General features: G+C 41.7%; 1 protein-coding gene across 1 annotated transcript in view; it reads left to right on the top strand.

The window, feature by feature from the left end:
- The window catches only part of kpna5 (karyopherin alpha 5 (importin alpha 6)), a 55604-nt gene extending 38514 nt beyond the window's left edge, over positions 1-17090 (top strand). Inside the window, exons 12-14 of the mRNA XM_038799621.1 lie at positions 1305-1432; positions 7778-7956; positions 12094-17090. Coding sequence (XP_038655549.1) covers positions 1305-1432; positions 7778-7956; positions 12094-12281 — 495 coding nt within the window. The 3' untranslated portion in view covers positions 12282-17090. The remainder of the gene's footprint in view (positions 1-1304; positions 1433-7777; positions 7957-12093) is intronic.
- Positions 17091-22314: the final 5224 nt, after the last annotated feature.

Below are 22314 nucleotides of genomic sequence, written 5' to 3'. Positions count from 1 at the left end.
AGTCTGTTGGGAAGGGACTGGTTGCAGAACTGCCTGGAAATCTTCAAAATATCTGGTGGCGTCCTCCAATATGTTTTAAGGAGGTATGAAGACGCCTTCCATAAAGAATTGGGCTAGGTTAAGTGCGTAAAAGTCAAGATATGTGTAAATCTTTGATTCAACACCCATGTTCTGAGACCAGATTGAATCCAGATCCCTGGAGCTGTGAGGCAGCAATGTTAACCACTGTGCCATTGAGAAGCCTGTCATTCCACTTCAGGTTAGCCTTTGTTGGATGGGGTTACAGGGATAGGGTGGAGGTGTGGGGATAGGTTGTGGTTAGATGGGATTACAGGGATAGGGTGGAGGTGTGGGGATAGGTTGGAAGTATGGACTTCAGTAGGTGTTCTTTCCAAAGGCTGGTGCGGACTCGATGGGCCGAATGGCCTCTTTCAGCACTGTAAATTCTATGAAATCTATGGTCTGATCGGGGCGGTGTCTTATGCGGTCAATATTAATGGGAGGACCTTCAGAAAGCACGTTGACCACTTGAGGAGCCGTGAGGTGGCAACCCCCAGCTTGGAGTTCACAAATTCAACGAGCATTGGCAATACACCTGTGATTCGTTCCAGCCAAATATTCCCGTTTCCGTTCAACCAGCTGTGCCTGTCTAGACCGATGAGGCCAGTTCGCCTATTGTTGAAGTGTTGCCACTTGTGGTAGTATTGACTGACCCAATTTCCCAAAAGAGTGCTGAGCCTGGGGCAGTGAGATCCGGGAGGGTCCGAAGGTCATCGGACCAATTGACCTTGAGATGGATGCTATTTACCATGGTCTCTTAACCATTGGAACTTTTGAATATAATTTTAGGGTAGTGTAATAAGGGACCTAAGGGGGGGGAGGTGGGTGTGGGATGTGTTGGTGCGGTCCTTTCAGGGAGCAGGCTCCACGGACAACTTTGACCAACTCAAGACAAATCCTTGGGCCAATAGGGAGTTTGTGTGGGGCCCTGGGAGCAGGACCCCAGGCAGTGTGGGCCCGGGAGCTGAATTGTAAAAACCTGTTGTATTGTGTTCTGTGCTTGTTATTTAACTGCCTTTGCCTTTCATCAATAAACCCCCTCTTTGTTTGCTATTGGAAGTTTCCAGTGTATGTCTCAAGCCACCACAAATATCTGCAAAAAAAACAGCTTTTTAGAAAAGGGGAAACGAGACACCTCAGTTAAAAGTTTATTTTCAACAACAATTGTCATCTTATATAATGTTTGTACCTAATATGCTTGACTACTTGATTTGATATTCATATTCTGTTTTTATACTTAATAGGCTGTAATAGATGCAAATATTTTCCCAGTGCTGATAGATGTTCTCCAAAAGGCTGAATTCCGCACTAGGAAGGAGGCTGCTTGGGCTATCACAAATGCAACTTCTGGAGGGACTCCAGAACAAATCAGGTAATTGTAACCAATAAATATGGTACTCATCGTGCCTATGGATGCTCTATTCCACTCTATCTGCTAATCTTTTAGATTCAGCATATAACTATTGAAGACAGAATCTTAAATCTTTGATTCAGAATGGTGTAGCTTGACTCTTTATTTTATTTTCTGCTTATAACACGTGTCTCTGAACGAACACTGGATATCATGAAGGGGGAGGGTGAACAGCCAGAGTTCGCAGTACACATAGGTACTGACGACATTGGCAAGAAGAGTGATGAGGTCCTGCAGAAGGAGTTGAGAGAGTTAGGTAGTAAGCTAAAAAGCAGAACATCTAGGGTTGTAATTTCAGGATTACTCCTGTGCCATGGGACACTGGGACTCACTTAGTGCTAGGGGCTAGGACGGGGCAGAGTTTGTAAGGAGCATCCAGGAGGGCTTCTTAAAACAATATGTAGATAGTCCAACTAGGGAAGGGGCTGTACTGGATCTGGTATTGGGGAATGAGTCCGGCCAGGTGGTAGAAGTTTCAGTAGGGGAGCATTTCGGGAACAGTGATCACAATTCAGTAAGTTTTAAAGTGCTGGTGGACAAGGATAAGAGTGGTCCTCGGGTGAATGTGCTAAATTGGGGGAAGGCTAATTGTAACAATATCAGGTGGGATCTGAAGAACATAGATTGGGGGCGGGTGTTTGAGGGTAAATCAACATCTGACATGTGGGAGGCTTTCAAATATCAGTTGAAAGGAATTCAGGACCGGCATGTTCCTGTGAGGAAGAAGGATACATATGGCAAATTTTGAGATCCTTGGATAACGAGAGATATTGTAGGCCTCGTCAAGAAGGAAAAGGAGGCATTTTCTATGGCTAGAAGGCTGGAAACAGACGAAGCCTGTGTGGAATATAAGGAAAGTAGGAAGGAACATAAGCAAGGACTCAGGAGAGCTAAATGGGGTCACGAAAAGTCATTGGCAAATAATGGTAAGGAAAATCCCAAGGCTTTTTACACGTACATAAAAAGCAAGAGGATAGCCAGGGAAAGGGTTGGCCCACTGAAGGGAGGGAATCTATGTGTGGAGCAAGAGGAAATGGGTGAGGTACTAAATGAATACTTTGCATTTGTATTCACCAGAGAATTGGTGGATGATGAGTCTGGTGAAGGATGTGTAGATAGCCTGGGTCACATTGAGATCCAAAAAGACGAGGTGTCGGGGGTCTTGAAAAATATTAAGGTGGATAAGTCCCCAGGGCCTGATGGGATCTACCCCAGAATACTGAAGGAGGCAAGAGAGGAAATTGCTGAGGCCTTGACAGAAATCTTTGGATCCTCACTGTCTTCAGGTGATGTCCCGGAGGACTGGAGAATAGCCAATGTTGTTCCTTTGTTTAAGAAGGGCAGCAAGGATAATCCAGCGCACTACAGGCCGGCGAGCCTTATGTCAGTGGTAGGGAAATTACTGGAGAGAATTCTTCGAGACAGGATCTACTCCCATTTGGAAGCAAGAGGTTGTATTAGCGAGAGGCAGCACAGTTTTGTGAAGGGGTGGTCGTGTCTCACTAACTTGATAGAGCTTTTCGAGGAGGTCACAAAGATGATTGATGCAGGTAGGGCAGTGGATGTTGCTATATGGACTTCAGTAAGGCCTTTGACAAGGTCCCTCATGGCAGACTGGTACAAAAGGTGAAGTCACACGTGATCAGAGGTGAGCTAGCAAGATGGATACAGTACTGGTTAGGTCATAGAAGGCAGAGTAGCAATGGAAGGGTGGTTTTCGGATTGGAGGGCTGTGACTAGTGGTGTTCCGCAGGAATCAGTGCTGCGACCTTTGCTGTTCGTAGTATACATAAATGATTTGGAGGAAAATGTAACTGGTCTGATTAGTAAATTTACGGACTTCACAAAGGTTGGTGGAAATGCGGATAGCGATGAGGACTGTCAGAGGGTACAGCAGGATTTGGATTGTTTGGAGATTTGGGCGGCGAGATGGCAGATGGAGTTTAATTTGGACAAATGTGAGGTGATACATTTTGGAAGGTCTAATACAGGTAGGGAATATACAGTGAATGGTAGAACCCTCAAGAGTATTGGCAGTCAGAGAGATCTTGGTGTACAGGTCCACAGGTCACTGAAAGCGGCAACACAGGTGGTGAAGGTAGTCAAGAAGGCATAAGGCATGCTTCCCTTCATTGGCCGGGGCATTGAGTATAGTCATTGGCAAGTCATGTTGCAGCTGTATAGAACCTTAGTTAGGCCACACTTGGAGTATAGTGTTCGATTCTGGTCGCCACACTACCAGAAGGATGTGGAAGCTTTAGGGAGGGTGCAAAAGAGATTTACCAGGATGTTGCCTGGTATGGAGGGCATTATCTATGAGGAGCGGTTGAATAAACTTGGTTTGTTCTCACTAGAACAACGGAGGTTGAGGGGCGACCTGATAGAGGTCTACAAAATTATGAGGGGCATAGACAGAGTGGATAGTCAGAGACCTTTTCCCTGGGTAGAGGGGTCAATTACTAGGGGGCATAGGTTTAAGGTGCAAGGGCAAAGGTTTAGAGGAGATGTGCGAGGCAAGTTGTTTTTACACAGAGTGTAGTGGGTGCCTGGAACGCGCTGTCGGAGGAGGTGGTGGAAGCAGGGACAATAGTGACGTTTAAGGAGCATCTTGACAAATATGGACCCCGGAAGTGTAGAAGATTTTAGTTGAGACGGGCAGCACGGCTTGGAGGGCCGAAGGGCTGGTTCCTGTGCTGTACTTTTCTATGTTCTTTGTTTGTGCCAGTGAGACTAGAAATAGGAGAGTGCAGCCAAACACGTGGCTAAACCAATGGTGTAGGCGGGAGGGCTTAGGATTTCTGGACCATTGGGATCACTTGCGGGGCAGGTGGAACCTATCCAAGAAGGACGGGTTGCATCTGAACTGGAGGGGCACCAATATCCTGGCTGGGAGGTTTGCTGGAGTCAATCGGGAGGATTTAAAATAGTACGGCAGGGGTTTGGGAACCAGAGCGTTAGCTTAGAAGGTGTAATAACTGAAGGGGAAATAAAGAACAAAAATAATGGGATCTAAATATACAAGGATATGTGTCCTATCGAAAGGGCAGGCAGATCGGCAAAGGGGGCGGAGTTGCATTGTTAGTAAGGAATGAAGTTAAATTGATAGCAAGGAGTGATATAGGATCAGAAGACATACAATCTCTGTGTAAAGTTGAGGAATCACAAGGGTAAAAAGACCCTGATGGAAAATTATGTACAGGCCCCCTAGCAGTAGTCAGGATGTGGAGAAAGCATGTAAAAAAGGCAATATTACAATAATCATGGGACTTCAATATGCAGGTGGACTGGAAAAATCAGGTTGGTAGTCGATCCAAGAAAAGGAATTTGTGGAATGTCTAAGAGATAGTTTGTTGAAGCAGCTTGTGACAGAGCCTACTAGAGTTTAGGCAATTCTGGACATAATGTGTAATGAGGCAGACCTGATTAGGGAACTTGAGGAGAAAGAGCCTTTGGGGAACAGTGACCACAATATGATCGAATTTACCCTGCAGTTTGAGAGGGAGAAGCTAGAATCAGATGTAACGGTATTACAATTAAATAAGGGTAAGACATGAGGGAGGAGCTGGCCAGAGTTGATTGGAAAGGGAGCCTAGAAGGGAAGACAGCAGAACAGCAATGGCAGGGGTTTTGGGGGGTTATTCGGGAGGCACAACAGAGATTAATCCCACGGAGGAAGAAACGTGCTGAGGGGAGGACAAGGCATCCATGGCTGACGAGGGAAGTCAAGGACAACTCAAAAGAAAAAGCATACGAAGTGCCGAGGATTAGTTGGAAGCCAGAGGATTGGGAATCCTTTAAAAGCAAGCAGCGGACAAGCAATAAGGGAGGGTGAAGGCAAAATGAGTGTAAGCTGGCTAGTAATATAAAAGAAGATAGGAAGAGTTTTTTTTTCAATATTTAACGGTAAGAGAGCGAGGCAAAAATAGACTTTGGACCACTGGAAAACGTGGCTGGAGAAATAATAATAGGAAATAAAGAAATGGCAGAGGAACTGAATAGTTACTTTGCATCAGTCTTCACAGTGGAAGACACCAGTGGGGTGCCAGAGCTCCAAAAGAATCAGGGGGCAGAGGTGAGTGCAGTGGCCATCACTAAGGAAGAGGTTCGGGGAAGTCTGAAGGCAGATAAATTACCTGCATCAGATGGACTACACCCCAGGGTTCTAAAAGAGATAGCTCAGGAAATTGTGGAGGCATTTGTGGTGATTTTTCAGGAATCATTGGAGATAGGGAGGATCCCAAAGGACTGGAAAGTGACTAATGTAACACTCCTACTTAAGAAGGGAGGGAGGCAGAAGACGGGAAATTGTAGGCCAGTTAGCCTGACTTTGGTCATTGGTGTAAGATTTTAAAGTCCGATTAAAGATGAGATCATGGAGTACTTGGAAAGTGCATAATAAAATAGGATTGAATCAACACGGCTTTGTCAAGGAGAGGTCATGTCTGACAAACCTGTTACATATCTTTGAGAGGAAGTAACAAGGAAGTTAGACAAAGGAGAACCAGTGGCCGTGGTTTATTTAAATTGCCAAAATTGCCTTTGACATAGGAGGCATAGGAGACTGTTAAATAAGTTGAGAGCCCATGGTGTTAAGGGTAAGATTCTGGCATGAATAGAGGATTGGATGACTGGCAGAAGGCAGAGTGGGAATAACGGGGTCTTTTTCAGATAGCCGGTGACTCGTGGTGCGCCTCAGGGGTCAAAGATCTGGAAGAAGGAAGTGAAGGCACCGTTGCTAAGTTTGCAGATGATACATAGATCTGTAGAGCAATAGGGCATATTGAGGAAGCATGGGGGTTGCAGAAGGACTTGGACAGGCTGGGAGAGTGGGAAAAGAAGTGACAGATGGAATACAATGTGGTAAAGTGTGAGGTTATGCACTTTGGAAGGAGGAATGGAGGCAAAGACTATTTCCTAAATGGGGAAATGCTTAGGAAATCAAAAGCACAAAGGACCTTGGTAGTCCTTATTCATGATTCTCTTAAGGTTAACGTGCAGGTTCAGTCGGAAGTTAGGAAGGCAAATGCAATGTTAGCATTCATGTTAAGAGGGCTAGAATACAAAAGAGCAGGAATGTACTTCTGAGGCTGTATAAGGCTCTGGTCAGACCCCATATGGAGTACTGTGAGCAATTTTGGGCCCCGTATCTAATCCCTGGAATGAAGAGCTTTTCATATCAGGAGAGGTTGAGGATTCTGGGTCTGTACTCGTTGGAGTTTAGAAGGATGAGGGGGGGGATCTTATTGAAACTTACAAGATACTGCGAGGCCTGGGTAGAGTGGACGTGGAGAGGATGTTTCCACTTGTAGGAAAAACTAGAACCAGAGGACACAATGTCAGACTAAATGGACGTTCCTTTAAAACAGAGATGAGGAGGAATTTCTTCAGCCAGAGGGTGGTGAATCTGTGGAACTCTTTGCAGCAGAATGGTGTGGAGGCCAAATCACTGAGTACCTTTGAGACAGATAGATAGATTCTTGATTAATAAGGGGATCAGGGGTTATGGGGAGAAGGCAGGAGAATGGGGATGAGAAAAATATCAACCATGATTGAATGGTGGAGCAGACTTGATGGGCCGAGTGGCCTAATTCTGCTCCCCTGACTTATGGTCTTTACCATGCTTGGAAATCAGTTGTGGATTGTTTTTTGTTGATACACTTAGTTTCTTAAAAGCTTGTGCACCATTAGTCAGATTTATTCTACCAGGGTACTGCATAATCAGTATTTTTAGATCTTTAATCTTTAGAAAGTTGTTTCCATGTACCAGCTTCAAATGAGCTATGATAGGAAATCCCAGTGAAATGTTCCAGTACCATGACTATAGAATCCATGACTGTATAGTCTTGACAAAATGCTTCATTTCAATTCTCTGTTTTCTCTGAACAAAAGTCTGTCAAGAAAATAATTTGAATGGGTGTGAGTGTGGTTTTCTTCAAGTTTTCAACCCGTTACTTCAAATCATTTAACAAATGCTTAATATGGGTGATGAATTGCCTCTAAATTTTGGAATTCTTCAAAAAAACTTGTACTTGAATTGTAAATTGAATTACATTGTTACGTTAACTGAAAGTTATCATTGGGTCGCTCAACAGTGGATGTTACACAGTTGTGTAACACAACTAAAGCTAGTTAATAATTCTTTATTATTACAGTAATCAAAATCTTAGAATATGTGCTGAACAAAATTTGTTCATGCTCAACATCTATGCCTTTCTGTAAATGATTTGAGGATGTTTAGATTATGTTGTATAATCAATTCACTAAAACAGCAGTTGTTAACTGGCACCTTTTTGTTTACCTTTGAAGGTATTTAGTGGAATTGGGCTGCATCAAGCCACTCTGTGACTTACTTACAGTCATGGACTCCAAAATAGTGCAAGTTGCTTTGAATGGACTAGAAAACATTCTGCGATTAGGAGAACAAGAGGCCAAACAGAATGGAAATGGTATCAATCCATACTGTGCACTTATTGAAGAAGCCTATGGTGAGAAAACTCATGATAATCAGAGCAAATAGTATGTTTAAAAGAGAGGATATAACTTTCATTTTGCTTCTCTGAAATGTAATAATCCTTGGTTGGCAATGGAGTAGCTAAAATATCTGATTCCCGTTTTCATTGGAGTTGTGAACAAATTTGGAAAATTAAAACTAATATATCTATTATCCCAGCAGCCACTTTTAAGACCAGAAGAAGATAGGGCTGTTTAGCACAAAGCTAAATCGCTGGCTTTGAAAGCAGACCAAGACAGGCCAGCAGCACAGTTCAATTCCCGTAACAGCCTCCCCGAACAGGCGCCGGAATGTGGCGACTAGGGGCTTTTCACAGTAACTTAATTTGAAGCCTACTTGTGACAATAAGCGATTTTCATTTCAAGTGCATCAGAACCTGCAAACTTGTCAGCTTTCAGTTCTAATTATTTTCTCTGCAGCCTTCCCCTGGTGTTTAGTTTTAAGCCATTCGGCTGAGTGGAACATTTGCATGGTTCAAATTTTATTTATCTAATTTTAGTCAGAAAATCACTAGCAATGGCTTTTCTTCCTGTTCTGCACCATTTACAAGAAGGATCTATCCTTAACTCCTTCCTGTTTCTCATCTATATAATGCCCTTTGGCAATATCGTTCAAAAATATGTACGTTTTAGTATTTTTATTTCTCCATGGGATGTGGGTGTCGCTGGCTGGGATTATTTTTTTTTAAAGAGTCAATCACATCGTTGTGGATCTGGAGTCACATAATAGGTCAAACCAGGTAAGGATGACAGATTTCCTTCCCTAAAGGACATTAGTGAATCAATTGGATTTTTATGACAATCAACAATGGTTTTATGCTCATCAATAGACTTTTAATTCAATTGTTAAAAAATTTAATTGAAATTTCATTATCTGCGATGGTGGGATTTGAACCTGGCTCCACAGAGTATTACTCTGGGTTGCTGGGTCACTAGTGCAATACCGCTACACCCCCACCTATGAAAACACCTAGCTCGGTGTACCAACCATTTTTCTTAAACTTTCACTGTCTCTAATCTGCCTGTCCAATACCTAGTACTGGAGAAGTGAAACTTTCCTCCCAACTAATTATTTGCTGGGATCATCCGGCAATGGCCCACAGAATCCCACTTCAGGACGAAATCTGGATTCTCGCCAGGCCCATCGTGAGTCTCAGTGCCCATCCCGCTGACCATAGTGGGTTTCCCGCTATCCCGACCATGCAAATATCTCATGAGAGCTATTTTGCATATCATTGACGCCCCATTCACTCGCCAGCTGGGATTCTCCAAACCCTCCAGCCAAAACTTCCACTAGTCTGAATTGATAGAAGTATTGAGGAACATAGCCTGGTAGCTTTCAGTCCAAGGAGTGGCTAGGTGGTAAGTACACTCCCAACAATTGCAGCCAGGATGCCGAGGGGGTCCTTCGTAGGAGGTGGGGGGTCAGGAGGGCTTGCACTGGGCTGGTTAGGCTCGGGTCGGGAAGAATAATTTATTCTCTGGGATGGGGCTCATTTGGCAGCTCTTCCCATCTAATAAACACTAGTCAGCAGTGGAAAAAAAGGAGCGACCGAAAGAACACGAGCCGTTGGCTTGTGACAAAGTGTGTAAAGACACAGGCAAGGCAAAAGACAAAAGGGGGTTCCCATTTGCAGCGAGCTGGGTTGCAGTTCCCGGTCGGTCGGATACATCGGTGCCTGAAGTCCAGGACCACCAGCCATTTCCAGGTGAGTGCCACAGTGGCCGTTTACAGCATGGTCATTCTAGAGTACCTGACGCTGAGGTACTGGAGCTCACAGGAAATGCATCAAAAACGTGACGGTGAAACGCTTTACCCGTTGCTACTTGTAGCTTGCCATTCGCTGAGATGAGCATAGCCTGCTTAAAGCTTTTTGGTAGATCGAGAGATTCAAAGGGGCGAATCAGTTTGTTTTCATAGCTATGCAGGGATCCATTAACACAGGATTGCAGGTCGTGTTTTTTTTCCCCTAAGGAGCCTGCCTTTTTGTTCTCAAATGTTTCCTAGAAAGTGCAGGGACAGTCCCCACAGCTGCACTTTCACTTTATTATGAGGGATGCATATGCTGAAGACCTATCTAGTGGGAATTGGCAATCGATGCCCACATCCTAAGAATGAATGTAAAACTCTATAAAGTGAATTGAAAACTTTACCAAATTTGTTCCTGAAATGAGACTTTTGTAGATTAAATGGACAGTGACTGTTGGACAAACTAATCTCCCAAAGTACCTACCTCCTTTGACAGTTCCACATTGGAAATTGTTTGGTGAACTGGGTTTAAAAGGCATCTGGGTGAAACTCAGCAACCTCTCTTCCATCTCTTTAGCTCAAACTGATTCAACAAAAGAGACATACACAAGAGGCCAGGGACCAATCTGCATCAACACTTGTCTTCATTGAAACCAGCTCTTGGGGTCTCAGTGTTTTTTTAGATTCAGTTTTGTGAGCAGCACCTGCAATGAAACAAATCAAAATACTGTGAATGGAGGAGGTGCTGCAATATCACTTGAATGGTGATCCTTATCCCCGAGGCTATTTTTACATGTTCAGCACTCTGGTTTAGGGTCTGAGAGCCACGTTCAATGGGACTGCACTCTCACCCATTCATCTTCCTGCGACTGCACCGTGTAAACTTGGTGCAGGCGGGCACTCTATGGGGTGAGATCTTCCCATTCCTGTGCATATTGGTGCTTCTGATGGAGCTGGGGTGTATTCATCTCCGAAGAGCATCATTCAGAAGTGGCCCGCAAGGTAATCCAGGTGGAAGTTATGAAAGGTTGGTGGGCTGGATAGAAGCCTTTGGCTGATCAGACTCTGGCACTTGGACCATATGTTGAATGCCTAGAAGCTTTTACATTTCTCTTGGATCATAAAAGTAAATTAATGATCTCTTGTCACAAAAATATTTCAGAATTTTCTGTCTTGGACCACTAATATTCAGGTCTTTTTCAGCCGCTGTCACCCTGGTATTAAACTCCTTGAGCTGTTAGCAGACCAGGGGGGAAGGAAGGAGTTATCAAAATTGACATCTCTGAACACTAATGGCTTGTTACATGTTAGTGCATAGCTGTTAGTTCAAACCGGACAGAAGTTCCAAGTTTTTTTTTGTATTAAGCTCCAGTTAGTTCTTGGAATCATGACCAGGTTGTGTCTTTTACCTTCCATTTGGCTGTTTGGCCACTTTTGTGAGAGGCCACTGGGCCTCCAAGGCGCTGCATACTCCTCCTAAAGGCAGTGGCAAGCCTCATTATGGCTACCATTTGCTTTTGCTGCTCAGGATCTGCAGGCAGCTCCTACCTCCTTGGTTGCATTCGGTGGCCAATAATTGGGTGTCGAACTTGCCTCTGCTGCAATTAGGGCATTTACATTTCAAGATAGCATCATGTGAGTGATGTTGCCTGGGGGTTGGGTCTCGGAAATTATCCAGATGTCAGGTTCCCAGCCCTGACTAGAAAATAAAATCCCTGGAGTCTGTGGCCAAGGGGAAACAAAGGTTTATGCTAAAATCTTGTTCTGCATCTTCTTGTACTGGCTCGTATTCACCTTGGCTCTACTGTTCCCCAAAAATGGAACATGTTTATGTTTCTTTTGAAATAATTAGAAACTTCCTCAGGCAAGTAATCATATGATCCATCTCGGGCAGCACGGTAGCATAGTGATTAGAACAATTGCTTCACTGCTCCAGGGTCCCAGGTTTGATTCCTGGCTTGGGTCACTGTCTGTGCGGAGTCTGCACGTTCTCCCCATGTATGCATCAGTTTCCTCCAGGTGCTCCGGTTTCCTCCCACAGTCCAAAGATGTGCAGGTTAGGTGGATTGGCCATGCTAAATTGCCCTTAGTGTCCAAAAGTGCCCTTCGTGTTGGGTGGGAATACTGGGTTATGGGGTTAGAGTGGAGGTGTGGGGTTAGGTAGGGTGCTCTTTCCAAGAGCCGATGCAGATTCGATGGGCCGAATGGCCTCCTTCAGCACTGTAAATTCTATGGCCAAATCTATGAAATCACACCAATGAATAGTGCGTAACATTTTATTAACTTTGTGTAAGTTACTTTGTGAAGTAACAATAAACAGTGCAACTTATAAATAACATTGAATTGTGAACTCTGATTGCAGGTCTAGACAAAATCGAATTTCTCCAAAGTCATGAAAACCAGGAAATCTATCAAAAGGCCTTCGATCTGATTGAGCATTATTTTGGTATAGAGGAGGAGGACTCTAGCATTGCACCACAAGTGGATGAAAATCAGCAACAGTTCATCTTCCAGCAGCAAGAGGCCCCAATGGAAGGATTCCAGCTCTAAATGCATGATTGGTGAAATTGTCTAATACCGCCATTGCACCGCATTCAGAAAGAACTTCATAAATCCTCAGAGCCAAAATCATGAAGAAGCTGCTGTAGTTGAGTTTAAAATTAGGAACATTTATGAAAGGGCAAAAATTTAAGGCAGCTTATGCACTTTCTATTTGCAGTTAAGGTTAAATTTAAACTGGGGCTGTTGACTTTCATCTTTCGTATTTAATGTTCATTTAAGTATCTGGGGTCATAAAGATCTCAACTGTGTCAAAATTGCTCCAAAAGAAAGAGGTGTTGGTATAATGACAAACCTATATTTAAGCTGAAATTGCAGTCATCCAAACATACTGTTTCATTTGACTGTTTACAGCCCGAATTTAAACAGAATACTTATTTATTCTTTGTTTCTAGAACCTCAAAAACTGTTACAGGGTGCGATATACTTTTGTGTTGAATAATGGAATTGAAGTCTAAAACTATTTGACCAAAATCCTTTCTAAAGGTCCTGAAGCTGTATTTCTCTTACTTAAATTTTTGGATTTGGAGAATACATGGTTTGAGCAAATTACTTAGCACTGCAATTTTCAACACTAATATCTGTAAAGAAAATTTACAGGTATACCCCTTGCCCTGCCCTGATGATAAATCTACCTCTCTTAAATTAAGACACAATTGTTTAACAGTTCCTGATTTGTTGAACTATTTGTTATACTCCAGGTCAATTATCTGTAAATGAGAACAATGATTATCGGCATTTGCTTGGTTATATTTCAGTATGGAAATCTGTAAATTTACATTGTTCATAACTTGAAGATAATTTCATAAGTGCACTCTGAACAGGAAATGTGTAGCATTACCAACTACACATCATTTTGATCATTGCATTAGTTAGTGTGTACAATACACAACAAATGTTTGAAGAGAGTGAAATAACTGGCAATCATTGAAACTCTTGTATGGTCAACTAATCAGGAATACATGATCAGTAGTAATATGTAATTTTTTTCTCTCTCCCTCTCCCCCTCTCTCTCTCTCTCTCTCTCACACCCTCTCCCTCCCTCGCTTCCCCAGGAAAAATTGCATTAACTCAAGTGCAGATAAAAAATTTCAATTTGGGGTAATTACCTCAAGTAAATTTAACAGATAACTTAAGAATTTTGAGTAACTAAATGGGTACAGGTTACTGGTTAATAATGGCTAAAATGGGATTTTACAATAATGCTGGTTAGTCTTATTATTCATTCACCATATTTTCTTAGGCACTACTACTGAACTTTCCTTTGTCTTATTCACTTGAGATAATTTCTCCATATACTAGATACATGTATGAACTACTGCAGAATAACTCCCCTTATGTTTACTTCATCACTAAATTGATTGGTAGAATTAGAATTTCTAAATGATATTATGATCTTGTTACACTAATTTTCAAGAATCCACTTGAAACCCTTATTTATAATCTATTTTCTGATCACAGCCACAGTTTCAAATATCTTTTCTCATCTGTGTTGCAACATCCTAAGTTTCTTATTTTCTGTTTTACAATGGACAAGTGTTATGAAAAAGTATGCTGCACTGTGATTTTTGTAAAAGGGAAATTATGTTTTGTATGCTTAAATGTTCAGTGTAAATATTCAAAACATTTAGTGGCTTAATGTTTCCTTCCCACCTAAATCCATCCACCATGCCAGCAAGATCTCTTCTTTTTTTTTTAAGTTTGCCCAGTTAAAGGTGGGGGACTGCACTGTCAAATTATATAATTTGAAAGAAAATACATTTGTTTAAATCTAGAAACACAACCTTTTCTAAAATAATGAAGTTAATTCTATTTTGTATTCAGCATATTGATTTTTGATTTTGAATTTTTCACTATTGACATTGAATTTTATTGCTTATCAGAATTCAACGCTAATTTTGTACTATGAAAGAAAAATAGCTGGTAACGTTAGCAGATGAATGCATGTTCATGGAGTATTCTGCTTGCTATTTTAAGGGAGGCATGTGTGACAAATGTGTTACTGGTCATTCACGGATGTTAACAGTAATTCTGAAGAGCATCTTAAAGGGACAGATAGATTGTTAACCTGTAAGGTCCGAGTAAAAAAAAAAAGACATGCTAAATTGTTACAAAGAAATGGAACTGCTGAACACTGGCAAGTGTTTACTCGTTGTATTCATATATATTATGGAAAAATCAGTATTTGGAAAGACACCTTCTTGCAACATTAGTGCAGTTGTAATTTGCAGTATGTTCATACAACAAAGACATCTTACTATGAAAATCTTTAATTATGATTTGAGTTTTAAAGGATGTTTTTCAGTGGAACCATGCAGTGTAATTTGTATTCTGCACTGTATACCATTTGTAATAAGGTTATTCATGAAGGCCCTGCCTTTTCAATCTTGCCCGTCGCCTGAGGTGTGGTGATCCTCAGTTTAAATCACCATTGGTCAGCTCTCCCCCTCAAAGGGGGGAGCAGCCTATGGTCATCTGGGATATGGCGACTTTACCTTACCTTTTACGATTTGTAGGTTTTGCGGGGGCAGGTTGGAGGAGAATACATTGTTTTTGAATTTGCAGTTGTGGCTGTTTCAGTTTTAGGTAGAGCTAAACTCTACAAATTTATAGACAGTAATAAAAGACAAGTAATCTTTGCACATACTATTTATGCATGGCTGTATTGCTGTCGAGTTCTATCACCAAGACTACATGCATAATGTATATTACTTGATTGCTCCCATGACATTACTACTAAAAATATTACTCAAGTTTGCACAGTATATGACATATTACCAATTAATTTAAAATCTCCAACAGTATTACTTTAAAATGGAATGCTGGAAAGTTAATATTTAGCATCAAACTACTTCAATTTCATGAAACAATTTAATGAGGATAAAACTTTGATATGTATGCAAAAAAATTATTTCCTAACCATTCTTTTCCCTTGCCCCAGTCTTCTATGCAGTGGTTTTGCTCATATGCCATGTTTGTATCCCTGGTATAGAATTAAGAAACCAGAATACAAATGCTGATACGGCAATGATCAGAAAAGCTAAGTGTTTGAGCATTTTGTGTTGTAGTTTTTATTTGCTACATAGCTACATGTCAAGCTCTGTGCGTCATTTGCCGAGCTCAAATTAGCGTTGGCTCAATTTGCAGTGCATATATTGTATCTTACAAAGAAATGTAAGTCTGAAACTAACATTACTGAACTAATGTATCGGAAGACAGAAGCATTTAATGTAGTTTCATTTATTAGACAAACAATAATTTCAGTGCATCTATACCAGCAATAGTTATATAAATCATGGTGAAAAGTTTCTAAGTTTGAAAATCTGTGCTCTAAATTAACATATCTACATTAAAGCTAATGTTTGTTTGTATATATTTTTTTACGATGACCAGAGCTGTACAGTTTGACATGAATATTCATGCTTTTGGATATATTTTATTTCATTTCGGACTACATTTTTCTACTGTTGCTGGCAACAGCCCTGGAATCAACTCCCCTAAAACTGTTTTCCCCTCTCTTCAGCACTCTTTCCCCCCCCCCCCCCCCCCCCAACCCATTCCTGTTCTCCCTTAATTTGAATCTCTGAAATTATGTTGGAACAAAATTAAGCAGATGCACCAAACAGAGATAGGAAACGGCAAATATCATGCAAAAGAACTTATGTCTTGTTGTGCATTGTTTGTACATGTGCAGAGGATATTAATTTTTTTCTTCCACTTTTGGGCTGGGGAATAGTTTCCTCATGAATATCTTGCAAGCATTCACACGCTAATGGATTGAGCTGCAATGGAATGTGTTAGAGCTGGTAATGTCTGGAAAGCGAAGAAAAAAATAAAATCCATTCTCATGATTTTGATTTCCTATTTGTTTAACTCAAAGTTTTGGGTTTTAATTATTCAACGTGCTTGCTTTTTGTGCAATGTCTCACTAATTTTGTTTAGTCTTCTAAACATTTTAATTCTTTTATGGTTGGAAGCATGTACTGAAACACTAAAGACCCAAATTATTTTAATTCAATTTAAAAAAACAAAAGAAAAAGTGTATCATAGCTTGTGATGAAAGCATTAATATTTATCCAACATATATTTAAAAGAATTAGAATTGAGTTTGTAGTTTGTCTTCTGAGTTTGTGTCTAATAGATGACACCTATATCAAAGACCAAAGTTGCATTTTCTGCCACATTCTGTATTAATGCTTTCCACATTCCTTGAGCACTTTTATCCACTTCTGAATTGCTGAATAGTCGTTCAATAACTGAGCATTTCATAACACCATGTCATGTTTTCATGCACTTTGCAATTAGTTGGTTTGGTTTAAGCTGTTAAGCAATTTTTCTTTTGTTCAAATATGTCAGCCAGTTTGCATTCCGGGAGGGCCCATGAACAACAAATGAAATAAACAGTTAATTTTTTGATGGTTGGTGTGGAATGCTAGCCAGGACAACACACTTGCTTTTTGAATAGTGCTATGGGATCTTTATATCTAGTCTGGTGGAGCCTCAGTTTAATGTCTCATCTTGAAAAATGTCTGATACCAAATGTGTAGCATTACGTTTACTTTCTGGAAAAATCAGCGTGGTTTATGTGCTCAAATTCTAGAGTAGGGTTTGAATCTCCATTCTGGTGAGACTTGCCAAATTTTTGGTAATGATTTCTTTGTCATTGTACACACCTTCACTTATGCAAAGTTTGCATTTAGCATTGCTGCATAAGTTATGGTTACATTTCTTCTTTGAATCCTAACTCTGGATTGCTTCAAACCCAGCTTGCTCGGGTGAAATAAAGTATTGATAGACCAATCGGCTCCCTATTAATTTTTGTACAATTTTGTGCAAAGAAAACTTGCTTCTATTCAAAATGGCTAGAAATGTTAATTGATTATCGACCTGTCATGTTCATGCTGGCTCCCTGCAAGAGCAACTCAGTGTTTGAATGTGCTTTTGCCACGCTCTTGGGTGTTGCATTCCAGATCCTAACCGTTCACTGTGTCTTAGAATCCTAGAAAGGTTACAGCACAGATGGAGGCCATTCGGCCCATCTTGTCCATGCCAGCCCTAGGACATGCAGGTGCCCTTTCTAATCCCACCCTCCTGCACCCGGGCCACAGCTCTCTAGAGCATTTAAGGCGCAGATTCTTGTACCTTTTAAAAGAGTTTAGGGTCTCTGCTTTCACCACCAACTTGGGCAGCAAATTCCAGACTCCCACTGTCCTTTGCAGTTTTTCCTCATGTCCCCTCTACACCATCTGCCAGTTATAGTAAATCTATGTTCCCTGGTTCTCGAATTCTCCACCAAGGGAAACAATTTTATCCTGTCCGCCCTATCTCTTTCCCTCATAATTTTGTACACCTCAATTAAGTCACCCCTCTGCCTTCTTTATTCCAAGGAAAATAACCCCAAACTATCCAATCTTTCCTTTTAGCCGCACTTTTCTAGCCCTGCCAACATTTTTGGAAACCTCCTCTGTGCTCTCTCTCGTGTCTGTGGCGTACCACTTCAAACAACTTTTGGTTCTTCTGCTGTTCACCTTAAATTTGTTACCTCTGGTTCCTGGCTCTTCTACCAATGGGAACAATTTTTCCTCATCTACTCTGTCCAGACTGTTCATGATTTTGAATACCTCTATCAAAACTCCTCTGAGGAAAACAGCCCCAATTTCTCAGCTGAAGCCCTTCCTCCGTGAAACCATTCTTGTAGATATTCTGCACCATCACTAATGTTTTCATATTCTTGCTGAAGTGCTGTGCTCAGAATTGGACAACCCTCCAGTTAAAGTTCACCATAGCTTTCTTGCTTTTGTCCTCTATACTTCTATTTCTGAAGTCAAGTCTATACTTCTATTTCTGAAGTCAAGTCCATAATCATATATATCTATAAACTATCTTCTCAACCTGTCGTGCGACCTTCAATATTTTGTGCCCTCGCACCTCCAGGTTTCTCTGCTCCTGCACCTGTTTTAGAATTGTTTCCTTTAGTTTACAATGCTGCTCCTCATTCTTCCTACCAAAATGTTTACACATCTGCATTTTTTTGATAATTTGTCTTGACCATTTTGCCAACCTGTCTACGCCCTCAGTATCCTAGTGGTTTGCATTACTTCCAAGCTTTGCCATCTGCAAATTTTGAAATTGTCCTTGATATAGATTTTAAAAAGCAGTTTTCCTAGCACCGACCTCTGTGGAACCCCTCTGTATATCTTTCTCCAGTCCAAAAAACAGTTAAGCACTACTGTTCCCTGTCACTCAGCCAACATAATATCCGTGTTGCCACTGTTTTATTCCTTGGAGTTGAAACTTTGCTGACAAAACTGTTCTATGACATTGCATCAAACAACTTTTGCAAGTTTATATATACTGCATAAATCCCATTCCACTCTCTTGTCCGGAAATACAAATCAAGTTTGTTAAATGCAGCTTTCCTTTAAATGAATGTTGCGGTTTATCGTTTTTCGAAAAGCTTTCCCACCACCAAGGTTAAACTGCCCTGTACTTGGGTTTAATTTCCACCGTTTCCGAAGAGTGTAATGTTTGTAATTTTGCAGTTTCCTGGCACCACTCCTGGCAAGATTTAAAAAAATACTTTGTCAAGAGTTACAAAGCCAATTTGCAGAGTGGACATCAAAAGTCCCGGATCTATCTTGCTATAAAAACGATTTAAATTCAAATTGAATCAAATTCATGGTCCCCACAAAAGAGATGTACTAAATCAAAACTGATGAGCAGGCATTACACCTGATCCTATGCTACAAGAGATTGCAATTGGCCAGTGCTTCTGCAACAATTTCCAATAATTCCCTCAGTACCCCCTGATTAATCTCATCTAATCCTGGTGATTTATTAACTTTAGGTGCAACCAACTTTTCTTTTTTTTAAAAAAATATTTTTATTCTCCACTTTCTTCAGAATTTACACCCCACCAACAAACAGTAACGAATACAATGTTAATCCCCTTATTAACAACAACGATCCCATCCTCCTACCACCCCAAACAATGGCCCACCTGACAATATAAGCATCAAATAAAACAAACCCTCACAAGGTGGAGAAAAAAAGGAATCCGGAATCGCCTATGGTGACCATTGACATATATAGTCAAGCACCCCCCCCCCCCCCACCATGTTCAACGTCATCCAATCGCCGAAAGAGTACCGTGAATGACACCCATGAATTGTAGGCACCCCCCCCCCCTCCCAGACTCCTCCCCTCCACTTCCTCTTGTAAACTTCCTCCAACCTCTGTTCCTTCCCCCAACTTTTCACCCCGGCTCGGCTGGACTCGCCGAAACCGTTTCTATCAGGCTCCGATGGCCGCAGCCCCTCCCCCCACCTCACTCCCGTTCACTGGCCGGCTTAAAATGGCCAGCGTGCAGGGTCCCGCCCGGCTCTCCTTCCCCCTTGCCCGGTCCCAGGAAAACCAAGAAATCCCCCTTTAGCACACAACCCCCACATACGCACCCAAGCCCCAAAGAACCATCATTGCAAATGCAAGTCCCATCTCCTCCTTTGTCCAAATATATACAGCGTCGACTCGTTTAGTACATACACCGACACGCAGTGAAAAAATAAAGTTGCATGAGGCTACATCGGTACACGACCATTTCTCAATTCAGCCACAGTCCTGCCTACGCAAACTCCTCCGCTGCTTCCGCCATCCCAAAATAAAAGTCCTTGGATTTGTAGGTCACCCTCAACTTAGCTGGATATACTATGCCGCACTGCACCTTGCTGATGTACAGTGCCTTCTTCACCCGGCTGAAGGTAGCCTGTCTCCTCGCCAGCTCCACCGTAAAGTCCTGGTATTTGGGTATACCAGCTCCAGCCCACTGCACCACCCGCTTCTGCTTTGCCCAGCACAGGACTTTCTCCTTCACGCTATAACCTACAGAAAAACATTTACTACTCTTGGCAGCTCACTGGCCTTTGGTATAGGCCTCCACGACCGATGAGCTCGATCCAGTTCATATCGAGAGGGATCATCCCCCTCCCAAAATAGCTTTGCCAACATCGTGGCAAAATACTCCGTTTGCCTCGGGCCTTCCACCCCTTCGGGCAGACCCACAATCCTCAGATTCTGTCGCCTGTATCTGCTTTCCAGGTCTTCCATTTTGACTCGCAGACTCTTGTTGGTTTCCATCACCCTCCGCAACTCCTTCCCCAGTGAGGTGTGTTGATCACTGCTGCGATAATGCCTCTTCCACTTCCTTCATAGTCTCACCTTGCTCCCGCACCTCCGCTGCTTCGCTTGATACGGCCGCCATTGGTGGGGCAATCGCCTCCTCCACCAGCAATTTCAACACAGTCCCCATCTTCTTCATCGCTTCCATGTGCTTTGTGAGCTGTTTTTCAAGTTTCACAGCCATCACCTTGGTCATTACTTCTGCTGTGAGCGATGCGACCCCCCCCCCCCCCCCCTCCCCCGGTTCTCCAGCCTCCGTTTTCCTTACAGTTCCTGTGCTGACTTTTCCACTCACCGGCAGACTTTCATTAACCCCCTTTTTCACGGATGTTTTTCTCCCAAACTTGGACATTTTTCCTCCCTGTGCCTTCTTACAGCCTTTTCAGCCTCCGTTATACCCGGGACCGGGCGTTAAAACTCAAAAATTTCTATTCCCGAGCGGGAGCCCTCCAGTGTGCGGCTGCCTGCCGTCACCGAGGTCCTCGCAACCAGCCTTTCTAGTATCTTTTTGCCAAACATATTTTTCTTTCTGGCCGTAAGGAACTTCTATTTCCACTCAATTTCCAACATCTTTTAAAGTAGTCCAGATTACAGGCACTAAATTAATTAAAACTGAAATTACTTGCAAATGTGTTCGTCGGTTAAGCAGATAAATGGCAATGCTGACACGTGTGATTATACTAAATAGAGAAAAATCCCAAGAGCATTGTCAATTGCAGAATTGGTATTGCCCAGTGACCTAATCCATTTTGATGACTAGATAATGCAACAAAGTTAAAATATGTAGAGCTAGATTATAAATATAAAACATTTAGTACAGTTTTTATAATGCTTTCATCAGATTACGGTCTAAATGTTGTCTTGAATTCTGATTGCCATGCTTTACAAAGTGGTTTTCTGCATTGGGGAAGAGGAGGAAAACACCAAGAATTGTCGCTAGTATAAATTAATGAAACAATTGTAAAAGTTAGAAAATCTACAATCTAGATAAAGCCTAGAAGGACAAGATAAAATATTAATCTGAAAAATAATGTACTTTGCATGCTTTACTTGTGTCTAATATGACAACGGCACAAATGACTTGAATGTACCATCATCCGTTACAGGGTTTTTCCTTGGGTCACCTTTTGTGGCAGTTATCTGCGAAAGCATTTGGAATTTGTGCTGTCATGTCTGATAATTTCATTGGATTTAACAAATGATCTAATGCCATTTTTTTTAAACTTCAAGATGCACTAATTTGTGCTTCTATCAAAATTCTATTTTGAAATTGTCTATTGATTGAACCAATGATTTCCTAACAAGTTACTGCACCTGACATGAAGTTACGTAGCATAGGGTGTGCCTTATCCACAAATTGCTGGTTTAAATTCCTCTTGTTGAATATTTTTTTCTAGAAGTCAGTTTATCTGCTTATTGTAATTATAAATAAGTAAGCTGCTTATATTAATTAACAAATACTATTAGATATTTTTAAAATGTTGGTACCAAAATAAAAACAATGCTGGAAATGTACAACAGGTCAGATTTGGGTACATATCTCTTCATTAAAACTAGTACTGTAAAGCCAGAAACCATATCACTGGTTTGTTCCTAAAAAATAAAAACCTATTGGATTATCCGTTTTGCCAGTCCCATTTTATCCTTATCTTTATTGTCATAAGTAGGCTTACATTAACACTGCAATGAAGTTACTGTGAAAAGCCCCATGTCGCCACTCTAGCGCCTATTCGGGTACACGGAGGGAGAATTTAGAATGTCCAAATTTCCTTAGTCTTTCGGGACTTGTGGGAGGAAACCAGAGCACCCAGAGGAAATCCACGCAGACACAGGGTGAACGTGCGGCACA

The sequence above is a fragment of the Scyliorhinus canicula genome, chromosome 6, assembly GCF_902713615.1.
Source record: "Scyliorhinus canicula chromosome 6, sScyCan1.1, whole genome shotgun sequence".
Taxonomy (NCBI): Eukaryota; Metazoa; Chordata; class Chondrichthyes; order Carcharhiniformes; family Scyliorhinidae; genus Scyliorhinus; species Scyliorhinus canicula.
This window is presented reverse-complemented; position numbering and strand designations above follow the sequence as displayed.